Below are 14,467 nucleotides of genomic sequence, written 5' to 3' on the forward strand. Positions count from 1 at the left end.
CACAGTCTTGGCATAATTCAACGGTATTGCTTGTCCCACATCGATTCGATATCCAGGTCAGCCTCTTGTACAGTTTCTAACACCAAGTGTGTGTCTCTCTTCAATAGCCTCTTGTGCGGTCCCTGTTTGGCAAGATTGAGTCAAAGTGGCCGAGGACTGTCAGTCATTGTCAAAGCAAGGCAAGTGCCGCTGACCGTCTTCGACACGGTGAAGTACGAGTCACAATGATACTTTGACTATGGTTTTGAATTGTCAGCCGCTCAGTGTCTACATATGTTTAACGGGACAATCTTGTGCACAACTCGGCAGTAAAGAATTAAGCAATTTAACACTATTAAGGAATAAACAACAATAAGGCAATAAAAGACATAACTGAACACACACACTCACACACACACACACACACACACACACACACACACACACACACACACACACACACACACAATAATTATAGCTTCACAACAGCTAGACAAGCACATTCAAAATCGGTGAAAACAAAAGTAGTTCGGTCGCATTGACAGCGTTAAGCAAGACATTTAGTTAAAATCGTAGTCACCGTAGTTTGTAGGATAAGGAGATAGGCTTAATGAGGCAGGGGAGGGGTGACGGGGGGCAGGGTGACAGTGACAGTCAGTCTAGAATTAAATAACTCCTGTCAAGTAAGGTTACCAAAGTCAGTCGTCAATTACTTGTCAACTGATCGACCGATCACCACTTCACAGCAGTGACACCACTCGTTTATTCTTGCACCCCAATAGCACACAGCACAACGACTGGCCAATTACACCTTGGGCACAATGCCTCAATTACATTTTGGGCACACCATCTCAGTTAAAAGCTTGGGCACACCATCTCAACACTGACACCGCTGAAGTTTAGCCTTTTTTTTTTTTACCCACACACACACCTAAAAACACTATAGCAGCAGTGTTCAAACGACGACGTTGTGAGAAATCTTAGTGGACACAGACACTATGTTCCTGTTGCTGGTGGACAGTGACTTGGACAAGCTGGTCATGTTGGTACTGCCACCGGACTTGCTGATCCTCAGCTTCCTACGGTTGTTGTCCTTGAGCAGGTGGAGGACCTTCTTGGTGAAGACGAACGACAGGCAGATGAAGAGGCCCTGCAGCGTGTTCATCACCACGAAACAGTAGGTCAGGACCTGAGAGGGAAAAACGCATTGAAATTACTGGTCTGACAGATGACTTTATGGGTTTTAGTAGGCACACGAGCAGTAAGAAATCCAAAAACTTTTGGGATGCCTATGAGAATTTTCAGCGTGACGCAGATGCCCATCCTGCCCTCCTCCTTTTTTCCCAGGCCCGACCCCCTCCTCAGTCCTAAGTACTCCATGACAACACATCAACACATCACCTGGTTATTAGGCACGAGAACAGCAAGGAACCCGAAGACCTCTGTGATGCCCATAACAACGGTCCTCTTTCCCGAGCCGCCTCGGTATTAGAGCAGCCAGGCATTACGAAAACCTTGGGATTGTATCATATTTGATATTGTATCATGTTAGCCGTCTGTTTCGGAACACATTACCTGGTTATTAGGCACGAGAACAGCCAGGAATCCAAAGACCCACGTGATGCCCATGACAACGGTCAGCTTGACGTAGATACCCATCCTGCCCTCCTCATCTTTCCCCAGCATGCGCGCAGTCTTGCTCTTGGCGCGCGAGATGTTGCGCGCAGAGATGAGGAAGAAGATGATGTTGAGGAGGAGGAGGAGGAAGAGAGGAGCGGCGAAGAAGAGGAGGAGCGCGTGTTTGTTGGCTAGCCAACAGATGCCCAAGCCGTAACGAGGGCTTAAGGAGGAGTCTGGCTTCAACACCTGAAAACCATAGAGTTATTGTTTAGGCCACAAAAAAAATAGGTGTGGTTACGGTAACATAGCCAAAAAAATAGGGTAGGAAGGTAGGCAATCACTTTTTTTTTTTTTTTACTTTTTTTTCTAATGTGTACAAATTAAACCTACTTGACAGGGAAATAAGTGTGCGACTCAGGCGCTTTCGCTTTCATTGCGTTTTCTGCACTCGTTTTCTTGGTTTTTTGTGGTTTTTTTTTTGACAAATGTAATAAAAAGTTATAGGGTCGGCCCCTAAAAATAGGGTAGGTCGGGTTACCGTAACCACACCTATTTTTTTTTTTTTAGGCCTTATACACGTTTTCTTCATTAAAGCAAACGGCACAATCATTAATGATTAAAGTAATTTGCAGACTTGAATAAGTTCTACTGAACGTGTGTGTTGACTTCCAAGAGGTACAATGTGGTTTGAGTGGTATTGTAGTCAGGTTTTGTTTTTAGTGTTGAACTGATTCCTGTCCAAGTTAATGAGGCAATACAACCTGTACTAGGAAGATGTTTTGTGCGTCTGCTGTTTTCAGTAAAGCAAGAAGTTTTAGACAATAATTATACCAATTTTCTGAATAACCGCAATCTTCCTCCTCTACTGCCTAAAACAGACTGCAGTGCAAACATAGCAGAAATCCCTTAAAGAACGAAGTTCAATTGTCTTGATGGCACTTGAAACGAATGGGCCTCAAGTTTAATTTGACGAAAAAAATTGGTATCCAGATTTAGCCCTGCAGATTTATTCTGCCCCGCTACGCGGCGGGGAAAAACAAAAGACCAAATTGCTCAGCAAGTACAATGTACAGATAATTCGGGATATGACCTACTGAATACCACAGCTGCAGGTCACCCAGTAAGTCATAAAAGTGCAGCCACCTTAGCTTTTCTTCAAAAACAACAACAAAACACCCAATAGTGCAGCGACCTTACCTGTAGCAAAACAGCTGACAGGACGAAAGCGGCCGGCGTGAGCCATGCATAGGAGCTGTATATGATGAAGCGCTTGGAGGACTTGCCGCGGTCCCCGGCCTTGACGAAGGCCTTGGAGAACGTGAACCACACGTCCACCGCCATCACGTTCATCCACAGGAACGACGACAGGAAACAGTAGTGCATCAGACCGGCGATCACTGCGCAGGCAACGAACTCTTCCCCGGCAGAGGGGGCCACTAGCAGCAGCACATCCGCCAGGAATAGAGAGCAGACGAGAGACAGGAGGTTCTGTCCGGGGATGTTTCGAAGCGGCTTCAGAGAGGCGTAGACGAAAATGGTGACGGCGAGAGCAACCAGAGATATGCAAATTCCGCACGTGCTGATGACGGCTTCAGTCAGAGAGAAGGTGAAAGTCGCGTTTTGGACTCTCGTCGTGACGGTTTGAGTGTAGTTCTGTGAATAGTTGACGCAAACGAAGACGTCACTGCCGTTGATGACGTAATGTGACGTGTTGTAAAACGTGTCCGTTCCGATCAGTTCCAAAGTGCCGTCGTTGGACAGCTGGTACTCCGTCTGGTTGAGTCGGATGAATACGCAGTCTGACGTCACGAGGAGGTCCGACGTCTTGTTGAGTCTCGCGACGTCACCCAGAAAGCCAGGCGACGAGGCTTTCACGTCTTTGCTTAGTTCATTGTCCACACACGCGTTGTCTTTGAACTGCCTGTTCAGTCACAGTAAAATTGAAATCAACATTTTGAATTCATCGAAGCGGGCTGAAGTGCACATACATAAACATGGCTTGCATTATCTTAACAACAAAATGACTGTGGGTGAGATAAACAAAGTTGAAAAAGAAAAGAAATAGGTGAATATTTAATAATAATAATATGGGAGATTTATAGAGCGCTTTACGTTCTCTAAGCGCTTTACAATGAAAAAAAAAATGAAAAAACAAACAAACGTACATATACATACAAAGCAAAGCAAAAAAGCATGTGCAGCAGCATTCAGCACACAAGTGAACAACGAAACACTACATCAATACAAGCTGCAAGCATACTAACACAGGCAAAACATTCAAACATTCAAACACCTGATCAAAAATGCACCATATTGAAATAAAATTAATCAAAATACTGTGTGAAGAAGTGGGTTTTAAGGTTTGATTTGAAGGAACAAAATGTTTGGCAGTGTCGGATAGAGTAAGGGAGAGACTTTGTCTTTGTTCTTTTGTGTGTGCTGTCCTTGTATTGGTGAGTACATATTTCTGTTGTTTTTCAACTTTATGGCTTGCAATATCAAAGAGAAGGCCTGCAATATTGACACATGTGAGTGGCTACACCTTGAAGGAGACCTAGTTGTTGTCTCGAGCCATCCTGAACTCAGGTCAAAATGAGTTCGGCTCATTCTCTCCCTGACAGGATTTTTTTTTTTTTTTTTTTTACATATTTAGAGCTTTTTGTAATGTATTATGGATATCAACAGATTCGCGATCGTCGATAATGATTTTTCATGGTGTTGTGTAATTTTTAAATTACAAAGGAATTGATTTGTAAGACAGTTTCAAGGGAGCTATTTTTTCGCGGCTGTATTTACTGTGCAAACAACTCTAAATATAGCAAAAGTGTCACGTGATAATCAACCGTTTGGTTTCGGCGTTCGCTGAAGCAGACGATTTTTTCTGTTGTGATGATATGAACGGCTAGCGGCAGGGCGCAGCCAGGCTGTGATTGGCTGTATTTTGCGGTTGACCTGAACGCTAACCCTATTTGATCATGTTCTTCGGTTCCTTTTTACATTTAGTCAAGTTTTGACTAAATGTTTTAACATAGAGGGGGGAATCGAGACGAGGGTCGTGGTGTATGTGTGTCTGTGTGTCTGTCTGTCTGTCTGTCTGTCTGTCTGTCTGTCTGTGTGTGTGTGTAGAGCGATTTAGACTAAACTACTGGGCCGATCTTTATGAAATTTGACATGAGAGTTCCTGGGTATGATATCCCCGGACGGTTTTTTCTTTTTTTCGATAAATACCTTTGATGACGTCATATCCGGCTTTTTGTAAAAGTTGAGGCGGCACTGTCACACCCTCATTTTTCCATTAAATTGATTGAAATTTTGGCAAAGCAATCTTCGACGAAGGCCGGGGCCGGGGTTTGGTATTGCATTTCAGCTTGGTGGCTTAAAAACTAATGAGTGAGTTTGGTCATTAAAAATCGGAAACTTGTAATTAAAATTATTTTTTTATTAAACGATCCAAAAACAATTTCATCTTATTCTTCGTCATTTTCTGATTCCAAAAACAGATAGCTCTGAAAATTAAAAATATAAAAATTATGATCAAAATTAAATTTCCAAAATCGTTTTAAAAACTATTTCATCTTATTCCTTGTCGGTTCCTGATTCCAAAAACATATAGATATGATATGTTTGGATTAAAAACACGCTCAGAAATTTAAAACGAAGAGAGGTACAGTAAAGCGTGCTATGAAGCACAGCGCAATCGCTACCGCGCCAAACAGGCTCGTCACTTTCACTGCCTTTTGCACGAGCGGCGGTTTCATTTTTGTGAGTTCCACAGCTTGACTAAATGTAGTAATTTCGCCTTACGCGACTTGTTTAGATTATAACTCTCTTTTCGATCACATTCAATAGGGCACTTGTCAAGAAGGGTGTTGCAGGTTGCGAGCGGATGATGTTGCTGCTTGTTTTGATAGTGTTTTACCGATAGTCATAATAATTAACTAGCCAATCACAGCCTGGCTGCGTCCTGCCGCTAGCTTCGAGTGTTGTGATGCAACCATATAGGCCTATTACGGTCTCCTTCCGACAGCAGTCCCAAAATTTCGACTTGTTTTGACCTTAGAACGATGTCTTTATCATAACTGTGAAGAACAGAACGGAGGTCACTGTCGAAGTCGGCCAATCTGCAATCATTTTCGTCTCGCGAACACTGATCTCAAATTTAGATCAGTGCTCGCGAAAAACATATATGGGAGACTATGATAACTCTGTATTCCTAGTTTTGATAGATTCGCGTAGGACTGTCGCGTTCGGTCAGGGAGAGAATGAGCCGAACTCATTTTGACCTCAGTGAGTTCAGGATATTTGTCAGCCGTAAACTTAAAGTTGTTGAGATGTGTTAAGAAAAGTCGTTGTATTCTTGCCCTTAGCTGACGCCATTAGGTTATGGTTAAAGGTAGTCCCATTACTCAATTTGGTCGGCGTTAAGTCGTAGGAGAGCAAGATGTCAGAGATCTCAACTTTTCTCCGGCCGTCTTTTTGAGGGTGTTACCCCCTTCCTCGACGCCTTCACCTTACCCGGTCCTGAATAGGATTAGATACCCCGATTAGGATGATAATGGCGAAAACCCACTGCAACCAATCAACAAACCAACCAACAAACCACCCAACGAAACAAACAAACATTAAACAAACAGACAAACAAACAATTAACACACCTGTGCGGTCCACAGGTAACAGGACGACAGGTAGCGCGAAAGGGATCAAACACCTGTCCCTGGTCACAGCTCACTGATTCGTTCCGCTCCACCGTCTGATGCTCGTACCTGCAACGACGTCAGTGTATTGTTTTCATCGGATGATTGAGATGGAAACAAGTTCAGGTTTCAGGTTTTTTACTTCAATCTCGGCCTCTCTTTGGTGTTGGAGAAAACGGTTACATATGCACATACATTATCTTTACAAACAATCAAAATCACACCATAATCTAACTGATTAATAATCGACAAGGGGATAACTAATGATGCACAAGTACTAATGTACTTAATAACGTGACGTTCGAGGGTCGTATAACTGTTTGTAACGCTAGAAGCTTACCAACAACAACAAAAGACAAACAAATAAAAATACAAGAACCTTTTAAACATGCGTCCATAGTACCAATATCCAGTACTTCGTCACCCTAACACTAAAACTAAAATGTTACAAAGTACACAAATGAAAGCGGTATAGGTGAAACCATCGAAAGACCTCAAACACAGAATCTGAGAAACCCAGGTCTTCAGAAGAAGGGAGTCTCAGTTAAAATAGGAGCACATTGATTGAGGTTGAGGCTGTGAACAGAAATTTAAAGAAAGGAGGATCAAAAAACAAGAATTGTAAGCTATTGGAACGTTTAACTATTGACAAAACAAAACGTTACATTTACAAGTGCGTTGATTGACCCAGTGGCATATGATAATAATTGTCAATAATTATATGTTCCAATAACTTACAATTCTTGGTTTTTTTATTCTGAATTTTGGAACGTTAGCAGTATATCCGAGGCTATTTTTGGATTTAAGAAAGCAGTGTCTTGAAAGGGGGAAGTATACAGTTGAGGAGTCTCGGTGTACTGTATGCTTGTACCTACTTTCGGCCAACAGAAGTGGACCCACTGTACGTGTTGATGTCCAGAAGAATGGAGAAGGAGTAGGGGTACCTTGCACGAGTATCTGCTGCTGCGGAACAACACACAAACACTGCATGTCAGTATCTATAGTCTGCATCAGTGTACGCGCAGTCCTTTACAGTGCGCTCGTGCACATGGGTGCTTGCATCACATGATAAGGCCTAAAAAAAAAAAATAGGTGTGGTTACAGTAACCCGACCTACCCTATTTTTAGGGGCCGATCCTATAACTTTTTATTACATTTGTCAAAAAAAAAAAAAAAAAAAAAAACACCCCAGTGCAAAAAACGCAATGAAAGCGAAAGCGCCCGAGTCGCACACTTATTTCCCTGTCAAGTAGGTTTAATTTGTACACATTAGAAAAAAAAAGTTAAAAAATAAAAAAAAGTGATTGCCTACCTACCTACCCTATTTTTTTTGGCTATGTTACCGTAACCACACCTATTTTTTTTTTGGCCTAAGTGCCCTCGAGTAAGTCGAGCGCGCACCTACACGCACTCGACTCATACACAAACATGCACAAATAGTGAAATACGCACGTACGAAAATGGTCATGTACACATTACAATTAAATCAGCCGGTTTACCACTGTCTCACCACATCAGAAAGTACACGCGCACGTACACACACACACACACACACACGCACACACTGACACACACACACACACACACACTGACACACACACACACACACACACACACACACACACACACACACACTCTCTCTCTCTCTCTCTCAGTCTGTCTCTCTCTCTCTCACGGGGACCGTACCCAGGGTCGGACTACCGGGGGGGTTATGGGGGTTGCGCAACCCCCCCCCCCCTAGCCTAAACATGTACCTTACTTATTTAATTTTTTTTTATTATTGCTTATTTTATGCCGTTTCATGCAAGGAGCGACCATTTTCCTATCTCAGAATATGACCTACCCGTCAGCTTCAGGGGGCGAAGCCCCCTGACCCCCACAACGACGGGGGGGGGGGGGAGGGTTCTAGGGTTTCCAGACCCCCCCCCCCCCCAGCCAAAAAATAAAAATATTGAATGAGGTATGCATTTCTTTATTTTACATTGAGTTTCCATTTTTGGGGTATTAATCAGTGACAAAATCTGCTGCCTGAAACTGGTAATGATCATCCTCAGAATGCACCAGATTGCACCATTTTGCATCCTTTTTTTCACAATTTTCCGGGGGGGCATGCCCCCGGACCCCCCTAGCAAGCTAGGCGCTTCGCGCCGTCGGCTCGGCGCTTCGCGCCTTCACACCCATATCTTCACAATATACTTTTGAAAAAAACCAGTCATAAAATGAACTGATCTGCCCCTGCCGCCAGGGGGGACATCCCCCTGGGCCACCACTGGCAACCCCCCCCCTCCTCTTTGCCTAGTCCGGCCCTGGTACCGGCAAGTTGTTACTAACTTCAAAGCAATGTTACTTTGTGACCTGGGTCAGACTCTCTACTGACTATAAGCAAAAATAAATATAAATAAAGTCATTTGTCGCCTTGGATTATGCGAATCTAGTACACTTACTCGACAAGGTCGTGGCAGAATACTCTGGTTCACAGATGAAACCTACGATGCTCTCAAAGTTGCACAGAGCACAGTACTGGTTCCGGTAGGTGCGCGTCAAGGTGCGCACTGGCCGTTGAATTCCCACGTCTGTTTCCTCGCATCTGAAACAGGCGCAAACGGGTCCGGTAAATTACCACAGGGATGGAAGACAAAGAACAACAACTATAAAGCCCACAGGAAGACCAAATCAACACGATGGAGGAGGAGCCAGACCACCATTTTTCGTCGGCGCACTGCCGGTCACTGTGGGCTGAAAAAACACCTGCAGAGCCTCTGGGACACAGCCGAATGTGAGTGTATCTCCGACGAGCAAACCCCTGAGCACATTCTACAGACCTGCCCACACCTGAAGACAGCACGCCAGCACTACTGGCCACAAGACACCAGCCTGGGCACCAAGCTCTGAGGACCCGCTGCCAAACTGCAGAAGACTGCGGACTTCATGGCAGCCACCGACGGCCATGAATATCGAACGCAGAAGAAGAAGAAGAAGCGACAGGGTGTAAATTGAAACATCGTCGTTTTTGACTAAGATACGGCAATCAAACCTCTCACACGAACACAAGCAGACAGACAGACAAACCACACATTGACACATACACACACATATAGACAGAAACACACACACACACACACACACACACACACACACACACACACACACACACACACACACACACACACACACACACACACACAAGCTCACCTAGAAGCTATCTCTTTATTCACCACCGTGTCCAAAGAGAAATTCTGGCTGCACTTCCTTATTACATTTCCCTTGCAAGGTCGCCACTGGTAAAGATCCCACGGCGGTTGGAAATAGACGTCACAATAGTTGCTGGCAGAACCGTACAGCACTTCGTCCAGGGTACTGTTCTCGTTGTAGGGAAGTTCGAATTTCGAAGAGCAATTGGCACCAGCTGTCCAGTACACGAACGGTTCCTGTATAGATCACAAACACACACGTATATATAGACACACACACATAGACACACACACATAGACAAAGCATGTTGAGTGATATGTAATCACTGTTTTAAAGTGTTCATCATCTGCCATGTCCGAAAATAGAGATAAGTGTATCTTCAGGAAGTTTTAAATTAAAACATTGTAGTGAAATTATTTGCATTAGGACGTAACCGTGCGCGCGCTTATATGTGTTGTGTGGATGTGTCTCTCTGTTTTTCTCTTTCTCTCTCACATATTTTTTTAATGGCAAAGTAAACGTTAATGCCTGCAAGTCAAAATATAATTATATTGTTTACTTTTTTTTTGTTCTTGTTCTTGTTCTCTCCAAGGACATGCGTTCTCTTTTACACTGACAGAAATCCAAGTATACATAGAGGAAGGGCTCCTAATATGGACCATTTTTGTTTCATGCTGATAACTAGCTTGTTTTCTTGCGAAGACATTTCATTTTGTGGTTGTAAGTCCTTCTCTCTTATGTTAACCGTCAGGCCTAATTAGAGTAAATGAGCTTTGATAGACATTCAGCAAAAATTAAATACAGAAAAAAATCACAAATGGTCCATATTAGGAGCCTGGGCGCCCAATATGGACCAGTGAAGTGGCCTTCAAGAATCACTGTAAAAAGCCCCCTATACGTCAAATAACATGAAACAACTTAGTGTGCAGGTCAGACTAGTTAAAATATGCTTTAGATTTATCTGTTTCGGGTTGTCTTGATGAGAGCATTATTTGAAGCACACCAGGAAACTAAAGAAGCTTATCAAAAACAGAGTAAACATAAGTGAAATTATCAACTAACACGAAAAACAGACTATTTGATATATATTTTTCAAATCTCGAGAGCTAGTTATAGGTTATTTTTAGCAAGCTTTTTAATGAATGAATGAAAAGTTAGCTTTTATTTTCTTCGATTTGTTGAAAGTGGTCCATATTAGGGGACACACACATACTTTGATACTTTGCTATTATTTTTTGTTTGTAGTAGAAACTCGGGGTCAACACTAGTCTACTACAATGTAACAACTACGGTCTTAGCTGTCATATATATACCATTTTGTGTGTGATAACAGCTTTGGCTGTTGGCAGAAACGAGTCCGTTTTAGGCGGCAAATTTAGAGTGAACGCTGCCAAAAGTGAGAAAAAAAGAGAGAAAAAGCCTAGCGGTTTTGAGGTTTGTGTTTCTGCAACTGTTTTGACATGTGCAAGTTATCCAGAGAGAGTGAATACAGCGAATGAAATTGCTTTGAGCGCTCTAGCGCCGTAAGTTTGTCAGAACAGGAAGTGGTCCATATTAGGAGCCGGTCCATATTAGGAGCCCTTCCCAAACATTGATTTGATTATGACAACAGACAAAGATTTATTAAAAGATGGAGAAAAAAAATGTGTGAGCGAGAGAAAGAGGAGAGACACACATACACGCACACACGCACGCACGTTTACGTCCTGATGCTAATGATTTCACCAGAATTTTCTTATTTTAAACTTCCTGAAGATACACGTGTATCTATTTTCAGACATTGAAGGTGATGCACACTTTAAAACATTGCTTGAATATAACTCAAAATGCATATTTTTCAGAGTACGATCACTTTTACCTCTTCTGATGTCATTTTTCAACATGGGAGTAATTGTACGTTTTGCAGATCTGTGCAGAAATGTCACGATCAATTGTTTGATAGGCAGAAACCCCATTCAACTACCCAACCCTCGTTTATCTGAATCTTGTCATGTCATCATTTTCAAAAATTAGTAGCATAAAATCTATCCGATTGATTTCTCTCATTTTTGACTTACTTGTTTCATCACACTCTGAAAATATCACACATAAAATGTTAGCAAAATCTTTTTTTTTTCGTCAATCGGTGTCCGATCTCTTTTAAGGCCTCTGCCTAGTTTTGGTCAAAGTTATTCCCAGTTTTTAATACTTTGTGGGAGAAAGAACATTCTGTCTACATTACATATATGCAGAGAACTTTTCTAGTCCCATGCACTTTTGATTTTTTGTCGATTTTTTGAATAACCAGGTGTCTTCTGATTGTGTGAAACCGGGTACATAAAGATAACGGCTAATATTCGACAGTACGAATGTAGTAGCCACTTGCTAGATATTTATGGAGGAGAGTGAATGTTAAACCTGTTAGAACATAGCAAGAAATTACATTTCAAAGCACTTTGGTATGTTTTATAACGTCTTTTTAAATTTATTTTACTTAGCACAATTACATTTTTCTTCATATAGAGAAGTAAATTAAATGCCTCAGAGATATTCGGAATTCTTTACAATTTGATATGTTGTAGCTCACTCATTTCTCGAGCTATGGTTAAAATGTGAATATCAAGTCCCATGCCAAAAACTGAAACTGCAGACAGTTTCCCAACCCTACCCTCTAAATTTCGCGGTCGTCATTTTGCATTCCCCACATTCATAGACATCAATACATTTCAGAGATTAAAGCAAGTAGACCTTTCATATTTCGCATACTTACTTGTATAGCCTACGATGTCAACAAAATGTTTACCAGCATTCCATGACCTTGACCTTCACACAAGGTCACAGGTGAGTTTCGAGACTTTGTAACCACTTCAGTATTTTGCAAAAAAACACAAACAGAAAAGGATAACAAATCCTATACTAAAAGGGTTGTACATTCTGTTTACAATCCGGAAAATAGAAGATGCATGCATTGTTTGAAGGGAATGCAGCAAGAAATGTACAGTACAAAGAAGTGTGCAATGTTTCATAGAGGTTTTGTATACGAATTTTCTGAGCGCTATTTCATAAGTAGGCAGCCCCCTTAAGACCTACAAAAAACACTGAGAAAACCAGGTCCTAATAAAGAGGGATTCTTAAAATCGAGGTAAATTTACAGGAGTTGTGGACAGAAAGTCTGAAAAAGGACGGTCTTAACTGGGTCGGAGGCTGGGGGGGGGGGGGGTGGTGCGGGGAGGGAGGTTGCCTTAAATCGAGGAGTCTTATTAAAAGGGATGTTCTACTATACCAGACAAGCAAGCTGCACATGACCTTACCCGATGGCAGAGAGCGCAGAACATGTTGCGGTAGAGCAGCCTGGTGACCTTGCCGGACACAGGGAGAAGGGTCATCATGTCGTCCTTGCTGACGTTGTGGCATTGCTGCCTCATCTCCACGTCCTCGGAGTAGTCCGCTGGGCAGCTAGTCACCATCGACACCGAGTCGGTCTCCGTGATTTCCTTCACGGAAACGCACGACAACATGTCCATCGTGACGCCGTACAAGTCGTGAGTACTCTTCTCGGGATGCTCGATGGTCCGGTTGGTGCGAGGCAGTGAGGAGGAGGAGGAGGAGGAGGAGGAGGAGGATCCGGGAGGGGATAACTTGGGAGTAGATAAAGAAGAGGAGAAGCTCTGGCTTGGACTACGTACATCACTGGCCGATTTAACCCTGTCAGAACCTGTCGGCAATCCTGCCCTTGGTTCACCTTCACTCCCAACACTGTGCGATGGCGAATTTCTATCGCCCGATGCAGACGGTATCCGCGCTGAAGTCTCGTGACCTTGGAGTCCGCTAGCAGTGGTGTCTCCGGGGGAGTCTGAGTTAAATACAGCCAAGACTACAGGGGCATCCGGGCAACAGTCCTGGAGAAGAAGACACAGGTCATCACACGCACAGCTCCTCACATCGTAGTGACTTCGCTTACTGAGGTACATCCTTCTGGGGTTGTAGTCGTCGCATGTCCATCTGTGCGGGCAGTCTTTGACGGGAATGTCTGACACTGATCGCCATGACTCTGGCGCCAGAGCGTCCCCCTCTACAGGTATCCGCAGCATTGAACCTGGTCGCGGTGTAGTGGTTGTGGTGGAAGATAATGTGTATCCAATTTGAAGAAAAAGCAACAGAACACTTGAACACAGTCTGGTTATCTGAATCATTGTAGCTGCTAAGTAGAGACAGCTGTAACTGTTTGTATATGATATATATCAGTCTACTGATCAGTGCTGGAGCTAACCGCTTGTTCACAGCAACTGACACTGTCTTCATTCACGACTCGAAACATGAAATTACTTTCTACGCGTCATCACGTCTTCTCCGCCACGGATACACAAACAGTCACGTTGACACTTAGTGCTGAAATGATGTTGGCCGTTCTCTCACATGCCCAACGTTTCGCGGCGAACTCGCCGCCGGATTGCTTCCTTGGCTATACAGGAAGTTGCGATTGAAACAACGGCCGGTTCACATACTTATTCTATTCACTGAGTGGCTTTGTTATAATTGCCGGTGATGGTAATGTCACGAGGGAGTGTTTAATTATTGACGGCTCATAATTGCTCATTGCTTATAATTAATCATTGCTCATTGACAAATCATAGTGGATCAGCATTGTCGACGGGGTCACTTGCACGCGGAAATGAAGGCCAGTAGCATTGTCAGTAGATGTACAATGTATTTCTGTGTTAGTGCAGCCTTTGGCAGTCAAGCAGCAGGTTCTGGATAGCCATTGGCAGGCCCGATAGCCATCCCTTTTCAGCACCAGTTTAAAAATAAAAGGACAACATGAATGATCGAGTCATATGTCGGCACGAGATGCAGTTTGCTGGATAAAAGATAATGGATTGAATATTAAGATACAACTCACTGTGACTAAAAAAAACACAGGTTTAAAAAAAACAAGAAATTCCTCCGAGGTAGGAAAAACACCCCCGTCAAAGGGAAATAACCTTCTCAGTTGGTGGCAGTGA

At 43.1% G+C, this 14,467-nt stretch overlaps 1 protein-coding gene across 2 annotated transcripts; it reads right to left on the bottom strand.

Moving 5' to 3' along the window:
- Positions 1–430: 430 nt before the first annotated feature.
- LOC138958358 (uncharacterized) lies at positions 431–14,242 on the bottom strand. 2 transcript variants are annotated; one of them, XM_070329475.1, is made up of 8 exons: positions 12,776–14,242; positions 9,486–9,721; positions 8,738–8,880; positions 7,169–7,253; positions 6,255–6,362; positions 2,797–3,520; positions 1,555–1,845; positions 431–1,168 (listed from the first exon to the last, which is right to left on the bottom strand). In XM_070329475.1, exons 1-8 carry the CDS (start codon positions 13,655–13,657, stop codon positions 935–937), a joined length of 2,703 nt encoding a protein of 900 aa, XP_070185576.1. In that variant the 5' UTR covers positions 13,658–14,242; the 3' UTR covers positions 431–934. The 2 variants fall into 2 exon arrangements, with proteins under 2 accessions (XP_070185576.1, XP_070185575.1); XM_070329474.1 differs by having other exon boundaries at positions 7,169–7,256.
- Positions 14,243–14,467: the final 225 nt, after the last annotated feature.

Source organism: Littorina saxatilis, linkage group LG2 (genome assembly GCF_037325665.1).
Source record: "Littorina saxatilis isolate snail1 linkage group LG2, US_GU_Lsax_2.0, whole genome shotgun sequence".
Taxonomy (NCBI): Eukaryota; Metazoa; Mollusca; class Gastropoda; order Littorinimorpha; family Littorinidae; genus Littorina; species Littorina saxatilis.